The sequence below is a fragment of the Callithrix jacchus genome, chromosome 2 (assembly GCF_049354715.1).
Source record: "Callithrix jacchus isolate 240 chromosome 2, calJac240_pri, whole genome shotgun sequence".
Lineage (NCBI taxonomy): Eukaryota > Metazoa > Chordata > Mammalia > Primates > Cebidae > Callithrix > Callithrix jacchus.
Window position 1 is genome coordinate 205,416,087 of NC_133503.1, and position 12,716 is coordinate 205,428,802.

The 12,716-nt window shown below is 54.7% G+C and overlaps 1 protein-coding gene across 4 annotated transcripts in view; it reads right to left on the minus strand.

The window, feature by feature from the left end:
• The window catches only part of CEP72 (centrosomal protein 72), a 42,968-nt gene that overhangs the window by 10,723 nt on the left and 19,529 nt on the right, over positions 1-12,716 (minus strand). For 2 of the 4 annotated variants that reach the window (XM_035291847.3, XM_035291848.3), the window contains exons 5-9: positions 9,789-9,967; positions 6,851-6,943; positions 6,031-6,249; positions 4,026-4,327; positions 746-881 (exon numbers count right to left, since the gene is read on the minus strand). In XM_035291847.3, coding sequence (XP_035147738.1) covers positions 746-881; positions 4,026-4,327; positions 6,031-6,249; positions 6,851-6,943; positions 9,789-9,967 — 929 coding nt within the window. The remainder of the gene's footprint in view (positions 1-745; positions 882-4,025; positions 4,328-6,030; positions 6,250-6,850; positions 6,944-9,788; positions 9,968-12,716) is intronic. The other 2 variants (XM_035291851.3, XM_054252362.2) reach the window with 2 other exon arrangements.

A 12,716-nucleotide genomic window follows, 5' to 3' on the forward strand; every position in this document is an offset into this window, starting at 1 on the left:
TAGCCCAGGGAGAGGTGAGGACTGGGGTCTGGGGTCTGGATGGGCTGCATGGACACCAGCCGAGGGAGAGGGGAAGGGTCTACGGGGCTGAGGTCCAGGTGGGCTGAAACTGCAGGGCGTCCTCATTCTAGGAGCTGAGGGGCCACAACACTTCGAGGGGCGCTCAGACAGCTCAGAGCCACACCCAAGGTCTGCCGGGAGGAATAGGCTAGTGAGGTCAGGCTCCTGACGGATACGTACAGCCACACCCCAGGCTGTAGGAAAAAGAGAAGGTGCCACCGGGGACATGGCGCCTCCTGGTCTCCAAGTGTGACCCCAGATGAGGGAGACCCCAGCATGCTCCCACACAGGTCACCTGGAAGAATCAAACAGACCTGAGTCCTGTCTGCAGAGGGACTGCCCTCCTGGGCCCCATGCCAAGCAGAAGCTCAGCAAGGCAGGCCCAGCACAGGCTACACATGAACACCACCATCAGAACCAAATGCATCTGGACAGCATTTTGAGCAAAACAAGGTGACAGGAACCCCAACACCCAGAGCACATGGGGGACCCACAGGCCCAGGCCCACGTGGTGCCAAGAGGCATGGCGACTGTGAGAGGCAGATTGCCAGGAAGGCCCTGGTGCAGGACCACCACATGCACATGGGAAGGGCTAAGATGACTCCCAGGTCACCACATGCAGAGGACCCAGGATCCCACACAGATGTCGCCTGGAGGGCAAGAGCTGGCAGCCACCCTGACTCACCAAGGAATGCCTCGTTGCTGTGCAGAGACCTGCGGTCACCCCAGCTCCTGTCCACTAAGTTCACGAGCGTCTCCAGGAGCGCTGCCTGCAGGCCTGTGTTCTTCCCGGGTGGAGCTGAGTGGGACCTGGGAGATGGCTGGGATGGAAACAAAATCATAAGCCCTGTGAGTCGGTGTGGGAACTGAGGTCCTGAGGCCAGCAGGTGCCCCAAGAGCACCCTGTGACGTGCTCCTACCACAGAGGGGAAGTGAAGGCAGGTGCCAGGAGGCCCCAGTGCTGAGCCAGGTGGAGGACAGCTCAGCAGTGCTCGCCCATGGGGCTTAGCCAGGTGCGTCTGTCCTGGGTGAGTGAGATCTGGATGACCGACAGGACCTGCATGGTGAGTGAGGTTTGGATGACCGACAGGTCCTGGGTGAGTGAGATCTGGATGACCGACAGGACCTGCATGGTGAGTGAGGTTTGGATGACCGACAGGTCCTGGGTGAGTGAGGTCTGGATGACCGACAGGACCTGGGTGAGTGAGGTCTGGATGACCGACAGGTAGGTCCTGGGTGAGTGAGGTCTGGATGACCGACAGGTAGGACCTGGGTGAGTGAGGTCTGGATGACCGACAGGTCCTGGGTGAGTGAGGTCTGGATGACCGACAGGTAGGTCCTGGGTGAGTGAGGTCTGGATGACCGACAGGTAGGTCCTGGGTGAGTGAGGTCTGGATGACCGACAGGTAGGTCCTGCGTGAGTGAGGTCTGGATGACCGACAGGTAGGTCCTGGGTGAGTGAGGTCTGGATGACCGACAGGTAGGTCCTGGGTGAGTGAGGTCTGGATGACCGACAGGTAGGTCCTGGGTGAGTGAGGTCTGGATGACCGACAGGTCCTGGGGGAGTGAGGTCTGGATGACCGACAGGTAGGTCCTGGGTGAGTGAGGTCTGGATGACCGACAGGTAGGTCCTGGGTGAGTGAGGTCTGGATGACCGACAGGTCCTGGGGGAGTGAGGTCTGGATGACCGACAGGTCCTGGGTGAGTGAGGTCTGGATGACCGACAGGTAGGTCCTGGGTGAGTGAGGTCTGGATGACCGACAGGACCTGGGTGAGTGAGGTCTGGATGACTGACAGGTCCTGGGTGAGTGAGGTCTGGATGACCGACAGGACCTGGGGGAGTGAGGTCTGGATGACCGACAGGTCCTGGGTGAGTGAGGTCTGGATGACCGACAGGTCCTGGGTGAGTGAGGTCTGGATGACCGACAGGTCCTGGGTGAGTGAGGTCTGGATGACCGACAGGTCCTGGGTGAGTGAGGTCTGGATGACCGACAGGTAGGTCCTGGGTGAGTGAGGTCTGGATGACCGACAGGTCCTGCGTGAGACAGTACCTGGGTGAGTGAGGTCTGGATGACCGAAAGGTCCTGGGTGAGTGAGGTCTGGATGACCTACAGGACCTGGGTGAGTGAGGTCTGGATGACCGACAGGTAGGTCCTGGGTGAGTGAGGTCTGGTTGACCGACAGGTCCTGGGTGAGTGAGGTCTGGATGACCGACAGGTCCTGGGTGAGTGAGGTCTGGTTGACCGACAGGTCCTGGGTGAGTGAGGTCTGGTTGACCGACAGGTCCTGGGTGAGTGAGGTCTGGATGACCGACAGGACCTGGGTGAGTGAGGTCTGGATGACCGACAGGTAGGTCCTGGGTGAGTGAGGTCTGGATGACCGACAGGTCCTGGGTGAGTGAGGTCTGGATGACCGACAGGACCTGGGTGAGTGAGGTTTGGATGACCTACAGGTCCTGGGTGAGTGAGGTCTGGATGACCGACAGGTCCTGGGTGAGTGAGGTCTGGATGACCGACAGGTCCTGGGTGAGTGAGGTCTGGATGACCGACAGGACCTGGGTGAGTGAGGTCTGGATGACCGACAGGTAGGTCCTGGGTGAGTGAGGTCTGGATGACCGACAGGTCCTGGGTGAGTGAGGTCTGGATGACCGACAGGTCCTGGGTGAGTGAGGTCTGGATGACCGACAGGACCTGGGTGAGTGAGGTCTGGATGACCGACAGGTAGGTCCTGGGTGAGTGAGGTCTGGATGACCTACAGGACCTGGGTGAGTGTGGTCTGGATGACCAACAGGTCCTGGGTGAGTGAGGTCTGGATGACCGACAGGACCTGGGTGAGTGAGGTCTGGGTGACTGACAGGTCCTGGGTGAGTGAGGTCTGGATGACCGACAGGTCCTGGGTGAGTGAGGTCTGGATGACCGACAGGACCTGCGTGAGTGTGGTCTGGATGACCGACAGGTCCTGGGTGAGTGAGGTCTGGATGACTGACAGGACCTGCGTGGTGATTGAGGTCTGGTTGACAGGACAGGATAGAAACCACATGTTCCTGACTCAAGCATGCACCAGACTCCTTCTCTCAACCCAGACAGTGAAGTGAAGACATGCCCAGGCCGTAGTCAGAGCCTGTGTTGAAAGGGACGGCCAAGAGGCAGCCTGGGCCTATAGTCAGGCTTGCAGGGTACTAGACGCTGTCCCAGCCATGACCCAGGAGTCAGACAATAACTCTGAGACCGGTCGCCCACCTCCCCCATATCTGCCTCCCTTCTAGCTCAGGACCTGCCAGGGACGTCAAAGACACCCCACCCAGCTCTGGGCCCCCCACCTGCTGCTGCTAGAGAGCTGCCTCCAGCTCCAGCCCTGCCTTCCCCTCCGGTCCCCCAATTCCACACTTTCCAGCCCCTCTGCCTGCCTGGGAGTCTGAAGCCCTCGTAGTGGCAAACACCAAGTGAGCAGCCCCTGCCCATTCTCCTCCGGGTGGTCTGCACTCATGTCCACAGCCCATGCGTCTCAACGGCTCCAACTGGGCCCCTGGCAGTTGTCCCTGTGGCCACCCTGATGGCAGAGTAACTCTCGGTCTCTCATCAGAACCACCTCCAGGACCCTCCCCACTCACGACAGGGTCATCAATGGCTAAGCCAGCCAAGATGCCCGATTCCGACTCTGGAGACAAACGCCCCGTACACCATAAGGCAGAGTCCCCTCTCTCTGCCATGGGGCTTCCACTCAGAAAGGCACTGCGGGAAGGCAGCGTGAGCTTCCAGTCAGAACGGCACCTCAGGAGCAGCACGCAGCACAGAGGCACACGTCCAACAAGGCGCAGCAACAAGTGCCCTGGAAACCTGCACGTGATGGTTCCCCGTATCCCAGTCCACGGTCAGTGCCGTAGGCCTAAGTCCCGGCACTGCCGAAACCGAGCTCCACGTGAGGAAGACGCGCAGTGGCCTGCTACTCCCCAGCCCTTCCCTTACCTCTCCAGCATCGTTCACGCCCCCAGACCTCCGCTCCTCAGTCTCCAAGGCCTCGGGCTGAGATAAGGTCCTCCCACTCCTGCTTTCTGAGCTGTTCTGTCTGCTCAAGCTCTCTTCTGGATTGCAGGACCCATGAGTTCCCTCCAGGCAGCCCAGACACTTCTGTTCTGAAAACACCTGGAATCTTCCACCAGGCATTCTTTGCTTCATGCACTTTCCGGGGGCAGGTGGGGGACTGGGCACCATTTCTGCTGACAAATCCAACTTCTGAGAAGAGGCTGAGTCCTCAGTATCCACAGAGTCTGCAATACAGAGAGGACGGGGCCCACGTCAGGCCAAATTCTCCGGGTGCAGGGTTCAGCACGGTAACTTTTGAAAGGCATGTGTGTTCCCATGTATATATGCATACAGGCACACATGCACACTTACACATGTACACGCACACTTGCACAAAGACACATGCAGAGGGCGGGCACCGAGGGAGGAAAGGGCACACGGGCACACGTGCTAACACGGGAACTCTGGGGGATCTGGATGACGCAGACGTGGACTGCCACAGCTTGGCGTGTTCACCCCAGGATGACCAGTGTGCAACATGCTTCGACAAAGAGCTGCAGACAACATCTGAGCACACATCCATCTCTGATGGCAGGTGAAGTGACAGATTCTGACGGTCCATGAGGTGGTGGGTCCCATGCACCGTGCCAATCACTAAGCCCCCCAGACACACAAGGCCCAGGGAAGGGCCAGCTTGTCTGGGGAAGGACAGTGAAGGCAGGAGAAGGCACAAAACGGGCAGGGTCAACTCAAGACCACGTCCCACAGCAGCCGACACATAACCTGGCTAGGTCCCCCTCCACCCAGCTGCCCTGCCTCTCACCAGCTGGGCATAAGCAAGCTTCCAGAAGGTGCTAGGCTCACTCAAGAAGAGGTTTCTTTCTCTTTTTTTTTTTTTTTTGAGTTGGAGTCTTGCTGTTGCCCAGGCTGGAGTGTAGTGGAAGCTGGAGTGTGGTGGTACGATCTCGGCTCACTGCAACCTCCACTTCCCAGGCTCAAGCGATTCTCAGCCTCAGCCTCCCGAGTAGCTGGGATTACAGGTATGTGCCACCACGCCCAGCTAATTTTTGTATTTTTAGTACACATGTGGTTTCACCATGTCGGCCAGGCTGGTCTCGAACTCCCGACCTCCAATGATCCCACCTGCCTCGGCCTCCTAAAGTGCTGAGATTACAGGCGTGAGCCCCTGTGCCTGGCCTGCTTGTGGTGGGAGGTTTCCTGATACTTACACCACATACATGAGCATCACAAGAAAGCACATGACGCTCTCGGTTGACTTTTCTCACCTTGGTTTTCAAAATGTAGCTACTGCCATAACCTGGGCCCATATACTTAAAAGGAAGTGTGTGTGTGAGAGGCGAGGGTGGAGGAAAGGGAGGCCACACACACACGTGCAGAGAAAAAGCAACCAACTACTCACTGACCGTGAATCTAAAACATGAATGGATTATAAATTTTAGTGTGCTGCATTCTTTCCAAAGACATTTTAGACAGTTTCACAAAAAACAAACAAATGTAAAGAGAACGGAAATTTCAAAGCAAAAGCAAACACTGGGAAAATATGTAACTACTTAAAAAGGAACAGAAGGGAATAAAGGCTGACAGGTTTCATGCTGCTGTGGTTTGAAGGAATCCCCAAAGTTCCTAAGATGGAAACATATGGCCATTGTAAGAGTATTAAGAGGGGCCTTTCAGGGGTGAAGAGGTTGCAGGGCCAGCCCTCAGGGAGGGAGGAATGCTGTATTGCAGGGCGGGTTTCTCTCCACCACTCTCTCTCAAGCTTACTCCGCTAGCGTCCTGGGACGGCCAGCACCAGGTGCCAGCACTGTGCTCTTGGACTTCCCAGTCTCCAGAACCATGAGCCGTATAAGCTTCTGTACTTTATCAATTACCAGTCTGCAGCTTTTTGTTATACCAGCAGAAAACAGACTGAGACGTGTGTGAGTACCTGGGTGTGGAGTGAAGTGGGCATGTGTCCCGTGGGCACGGGAGGCCTCTGGCTCCATCGTGTGCTGTGGCTGTGGTGGGTGCTCTCCACGGGGCCGGCTCCGAGGCATCTTCTCTGCACAGCACCCTCTGCAGCTGCCCCACCTCGTCTCTCGGCCCTGCCTCCTGGAGTCCCCACACTGGTGCTGGAGTGACTCTGGGCTCAACAGATGTCTGGATTCTATTTTATTAAAATATTGTAAATGAAATATTTCATAAAATACTGTAAAAGATTTATTTCAGTAAAAATTGTATTTTAGGCTTTTGAACAGTGTATGGTATCGGCTAGACTGAGGGGTTAATCACGTGCCAGGCGACTCTGGAGTGAATTCACAGTGACTCCCAGCAGCAGGGGGGGCTAGTGAGCTGGCCCCACTCACCGCAAGACACAGTATGAGGTGAGAACACAAACAAAACAACGCACAGAACAGAAGACAGAGTCCAGATGGTCTCAGGTCAGACGTGCCAAGTAATTAAATGAGGAAAAAGAGACTTTTCAACATTTTCAACAGAAGGCATCAGAACAGCTGAATGTACAGTCATTCCTCAGTCTCCGCAGAGGACTGGTTCCGGGACACCCCCAGGGATGGCAAGATTCAAGGACGCACGACTTATGTGAAATGGTTTAGCTGTGTTCAACCTACACACCTCCTCCCATGCAAGTCATCTCTTGCCTGCTTACCAAACACAACACAGCACAAACGCCACCGTGGTTGGCCCTCCCTACTTACGACACGTAACACGGCACAAACGCTACGGTAGCTGGCCACAGCAGCACATGCCTGCAGTCCAAGATCCCGAGGAGGCTGAGGCAGGAGGATCGCCTGAGTCTACAAGTTTGAATCCAGGCTGGGCAACATAGCAAGACTCCATCTCTACAAAAATACAAAATAAATAAATGTTGTATAAATAGTTATACTGTATTATTTTTTAATTGCTGTTTGGGGGGGTGGGGGGTGGGGGTGGATTTCTGTAATTTTTCCAAATAGTTTCGATCCATGGTTGGTTGAATCCGGAGATTCAAAACCAATGGATACAAAGGGTCAGCTGTACATGTAGGGGATATCTTGACCTGTTAACTCACAACACACAAAAACTCACCCCACAAAGTGAACTGTACAGCTAGACACTAAGACCATGGGACATCTGTAAGGACACATGGGAGAAAATCTTCCTGAGCATGGGGTGGACAAAGATTCCTTTACAGACACACAAAAGCCCAGACCATCAAATAAAAGAACTCATGAACTAGACTGAAATTAAAACTTGTGCTCTCTGACTGGGCGTGGCGGCTCACGCCTGTAGTCCCAGCACTCTGGGAGGCTGAGGTGGGCAGACCACCTGAGGTCAGGAGTTCAAGACCAGCTTGGCCAACATGGCGAAATCCTGCCTCTACTAAAAATACAAAAATTAGCTGGGCATGGGCTCCTGTAATCCCAGCTACTCAGGAGGCTGAAGCCAGACAATTGCTTGACTTGGGAGGCGGAGGATGCAGTGAGCCGAGATGGTGCCACTACCCTGCAGCCTGGGTGACAAAGCAAGACACCGTCTCAAAGACAAAAAAAACCTCTTCATAAACTAGACTGTATTGAAATTGAAACTTGTGCTTTTCAAAGCATTGCTTGGAAAATGAAAAGGCAAACCACGGAAGGGAGGAAACTGACAGCACCTGTGCCTGACTGAGACAGGGCTTGTGTCAAAACACCAAGATCTCTTAGGACTCAATACTAAGAGAAGCAACCCTAGGACAAAGCCGGGCAGACCTGAAGAGAAAGGAAGAGGCACACACAGCCAGTATCTCCAAGCGGTGGTCTTCAGCCATAAACAGACACCACACCCCCCCGCCAGAGATAGGATTAAAGGACTCAGCGCCCAGTGCTGGCATGCATGCGGCTTGGGCACTGCTGCCCCAGGGCAGACATCCTTGCCAGATTAATCTAGGATTTCAGCCCAAACACAGGTATCAACCTGCTGTTTTCATGAAAAGCTCTCAGGAAATCACAATGGAGGTGTAACAATGAAGCTAAGCCTATCAACACTCCCCCTGGAAGGCGGCATTGCTGAGTGATGCATGTGAAGCCTCCATGCCCCAAGTGGAAGGTGGCATCGCTGAGTGATGCACGTGAAGCCTTTGTGCCAGAGTGGAAGATGGCATCGCTGAGTGACGCATGTGAAATCTCCGTGCCCCAAGTGGAAGGTGGCATCGCTGAGTGATGCACGTGAAGCCTCCGTGCCCCAAGTGGAAGGTGGCATCGCTGAGTGATGCGCATGAAGCCTCCATGCCCCGAGTGGAAGGTGGCATCGCTGAATGATGCACGTGAAGCCTCCGTGCCCGAGTGGAAGGTGGCATCGCTGAGTGATGCATGTGAAGCCTCCGTGCTCGAGTGGAAGGTGGCATCGCTGAGTGATGTATGTGAAGCCTTCATGCCCCAAGTGGAAGGTGGCATCGCTGAGCGATGCATGTGAAGCCTCCGTGCTCGAGTGGAAGGTGACATCGCTGAGTGATGTATATGAAGTCTCCCTGGCCCGAGTGGAAGGTGGCATCGCTGAGTGATGCATGTTAAGCCTCCATGCCCCAAGTGGAAGGTGGCATCGCTGAGTGATGCATGTGAAACCTCTGTGCCCCGAGTGGAAGGTGGCATCGCTGAGTGATGCATGTGAAGCCGCCGTGCTCGAGTGGAAGGTGGCATCGCTGAGTGATGTACGTGAAGTCTCCCTGTCCCGAGTGGAAGGTGACATCGCTGAGTAATGCACCTGAAGCCTTTGTGTCCGAGTGGAAGGTGGCATCACCGAGTGATGCACGTGAAGCCTCCCTGTCCCGAGTGGAAGGTGGCATCGCTGAGTGATGCACGTGAAGCCTCCCTGTCCCGAGTGGAAGGTGGCATCACTGAGTGATGCACGTGAAGCCTTTGTGCCCGAGTGGAAGGTGGCATCACTGAGTGATGCACATGAAGCCTCCCTGTCCTGAGTGGAAGGTGGCATCGCTGAGTGATGCACGTGAAGCCTCCCTGTCCCGAGTGGAAGGTGGCATCGCTGAGTGATGCATGTGAAGCCTCCGTGCCTGAGTGGAAGGTGGCATTGCTAAGTGATGCATGTGAAACCTCCGTGCTTGAGTGGATGGTGGCATTGCTGAGTGATGCATGTGAAGCCTCCATGCCCCGGGTGGAAGGTGGCATTGCCGAGTGATGCATGTGAAGCCTCTGTGCCCAAGTGGAAGGTGGTATCACTGAGTGATGCATGTGAAGCCTTTGTGCCCCGAGAGGAAGGTGGCATCCCTGAAGGATGCACGTGAAGCCTTCATGCCCCCAATGGAGTTCCTGTGACACCAGGTTGGGATCTGGATGTCTACACATGGCAGCTGCACTGGGGTTTCCTACAAGCTAAGAGGCAATGCCCCCGGCGGCTGCCACTGATGTCAGCCAGGTAGCCACAGGACACTAGGCTCCTGGACTATTTTAGACAGTTTGCCTTTTCCCGTGATCTCAGAAGGATACAACTTAAATCATCGCGCGCTATGACTATACTCAAATACAGTAACGTTTTCCTTCTGTAACTCTGCAGTCCAAATGGCTGGCATTGGAAAGCACACACACACCAGGAAGATCCCACCCTCACAGGTAAGTCCCATAAAAAGCGCAACTGTGCCCTCCAAGGCAGTGACAACCACATCCTAGGGCCGGTGGCCCCATTGGCCTCCAGGCAGGCAGGTGAGCAACGCACCTTGGGAACCACAAGAGTAGGCCTTGCGCTCCTTCTGGCTGGAGCTCGTGCTCCCGGGAGGCCTGCTGAGGTCCCACTCGCACTCTGCAATGAGGTTCAGGACCGCCTCGTCGTCCGCGTCCATGACCAGGCTCTGCTTGGCTGAGGCCTCGGTGCACCTGGCTCTGGGGTGGTGTGGTCTGCAGGGAAAGGCAAACTCATCAGCGTCACTCAAACCAGCCTCTGCTCCAGCCCATGCAGACCCCGAGAAGGAAACTGCCCGCAAGGTCTCTGAGGGGAGCACTCTGGTGAGACTGTGGGGCAGCAGCTCTTGTTGCTCCCACTAGAGTGACACTGACAAGGGACCCACCAGGACAGTTGGTGAGCAACAGCCGGGTCATGTAGCATTGCACACAACCCCACTAGGACTGGCTCAAAAATTAAAGTTCTGGAAGGTTCTGTTCTGCTATGTCTTAGCAGGTCAAAATTCAACTTACCCTTTTCCTATCACATCCACAAGGAGATACATGTGATCAAGAAACGTAAACGTTCCGAATGCCCACTTTCCCGTTCAGGGAAATTATTTCATGCTGTCAGAATACACCCCACCTCGCCCCGGCGACTCTCTATACCGAGGAGAGTGTGCTCAGAGCAGACCTTGTTTCCAACAAAGGCAGTTACGAGATGTCGCAGCAAAATACGAGATGTATCAGCAAAGAAACCCAAGGGCAGCCACCAGGAACACTGGCCTTGTGAGGTGGCTCATCTGTGGACGCCTGGTCCACTGAGGCCAGTCCCACTCCCCGGGGCCTACGCAAAGCAGGGGAACTGAGTCCCAGAGTTGGGGCTCCCCCAGATGCCCTACACTCAGCACAGCTCCCCCGTGTCTGGGGCTCCCCCAGATGCCTCACACTCAGCACAATTCCCCCCGGGCCTGGGACTCCCCCAGATGCCCCACTCACAGCACAGTTCTCCCCATGTCTGGGACTCCCCTAGAAGCCCCACACTCAGCATAGCTCCCCCAGGCCAGGGGCTCCCCCAGACACACCACACTCAGCACAGCTCCCCCGCCTGAGACTCCTGCAGACACCCCACACTCAGCACAGTTCCTTCCAGGGTTCCCCCAGACGCCCCACACTCAGCACAGCTCAGTGGGCATCCACTGTCACCTCTGTGTAATACAGACACTGACCCATGTCATCCCGAACTCCAATCTCTGGGATCGATCAGCCTTGAGATGATCAAGGACAGAAACTGTCGACATCTCAAGTGAGAAAATCCATGACTATGCTTTGATGCCAGGACACGATGATTCTGGACATCCAGAAAGACAAGTGGCGGGCATGTCCGTCACTAACCCTGTTTTGTGCCACTTCAGTACGAAGCATATTCTGTTCTCATTGTCTAGACGCTGAGAGCAGCGTGCGGCAGGAAGAGTGAGAAGCGGTGCTGTGTCAGCACGTGCCCTGAGAAATCAGGAAGGCACGCACCTGCGTGCTGCCACCGCCCTGGTCAGCAGCATGAATGGGGGACGGGGGAGACTCTCACTCCCTTTCTTTCATCCGTTTCTATGATGTATGTGACTTTTAGACCAATCAAACACCATTGTAAAGTTTTAATATAAGTAAATCTGAAACCAAGCAAGACACGAATAAGCTTTTTTGACTACATTTCCAACCATGCTGAATAAAAGTGCTGCCTTTATTCCCATATGTATTATAACAAGAGAGAAAAAATTTGAAACAATCTCATAAATCAGAATAAAAATGTATTTGGAGTGATGTCAGCAAAACATGGCAGAGAAAAGAGTTCCAAATTCTAGCCCTTCATAAATATCAACTTATAAAAAATAGGAAAAGGTATCAGAATGAACTTTTTTGGACCTCAGAACCCAGCTACCAACTGTGCAGGAAAACAGCCAGTTTTCAGGACAGACCGACACTGCGAGACTCAAATCTGCTCAATCCACTCCCCACTCCCACTCAAGGGTAGCTACAGAGACGACAGCCTGAGCTCCAAGTACAGGTTTAGCAGCCCTAGTCCAAAACTCCGAAGTCCAAAATGCTCCCAAATTCCTAACTTTCGAAATGCCAACATGACAGGCAAAGGAAATGTTAACTAAGAAAAAGGCAGAAGACAAAACTAATAACAGACAGGAAAGAGGGATCACCACAGATCCCAGAGACAGGAAAGAGGGATCACTACCACAGATCCCAGACGGGAAAGAGGGATCACCACCACAGATCCCAGACGGGAAAGAGGGATCACCACCACAGATGCCAGAGACAGGAAAGGGGGATCAATACCACAGATCCCAGAGACAGGAAAGAGGGATCAGCACCACAGATCCCAGACAGGAAAGGGGGATCAATACCACAGATCCCAGAGACAGGAAAGAGGGATCAGCACCACAGATCCCAGACAGGAAAGGGGGATCAATACCACAGATCCCAGAGACAGGAAAGAGGGATCAGCACCACAGATCCCAGACAGGAAAGGGGGATCAATACCACAGATCCCAGAGACAGGAAAGAGGGATCAGCACCACAGATGCCAGAGACAGGAAAGGGGGATCAGCACCACAGATCCCAGACAGGAAAGGGGGATCACCACCACAGATGCCAGAGACAGGAAAGAGGGATCAGCACCACAGATCCCAGACAGGAAAGGGGGATCACCACCACAGATCCCAGACGGGAAAGAGGGATCGCCACCACAGATCCCAGACAGGAAAGGGGGATCGCCACCACAGATCCCAGATGGGAAAGGGGGATCGCCACCACAGATCCCAGACGGGAAAGGGGGATCACCACAGATCCCAGAGACAGGAAAGGGGGATCAATACCACAGATCCCAGAGACAGGATAGAGGGATCAGCACCACAGATCCCAGACAGGAAAGAGGGATCGCCACTACAGATCCCAGACAGGAAAGGGGGATCACCACCAC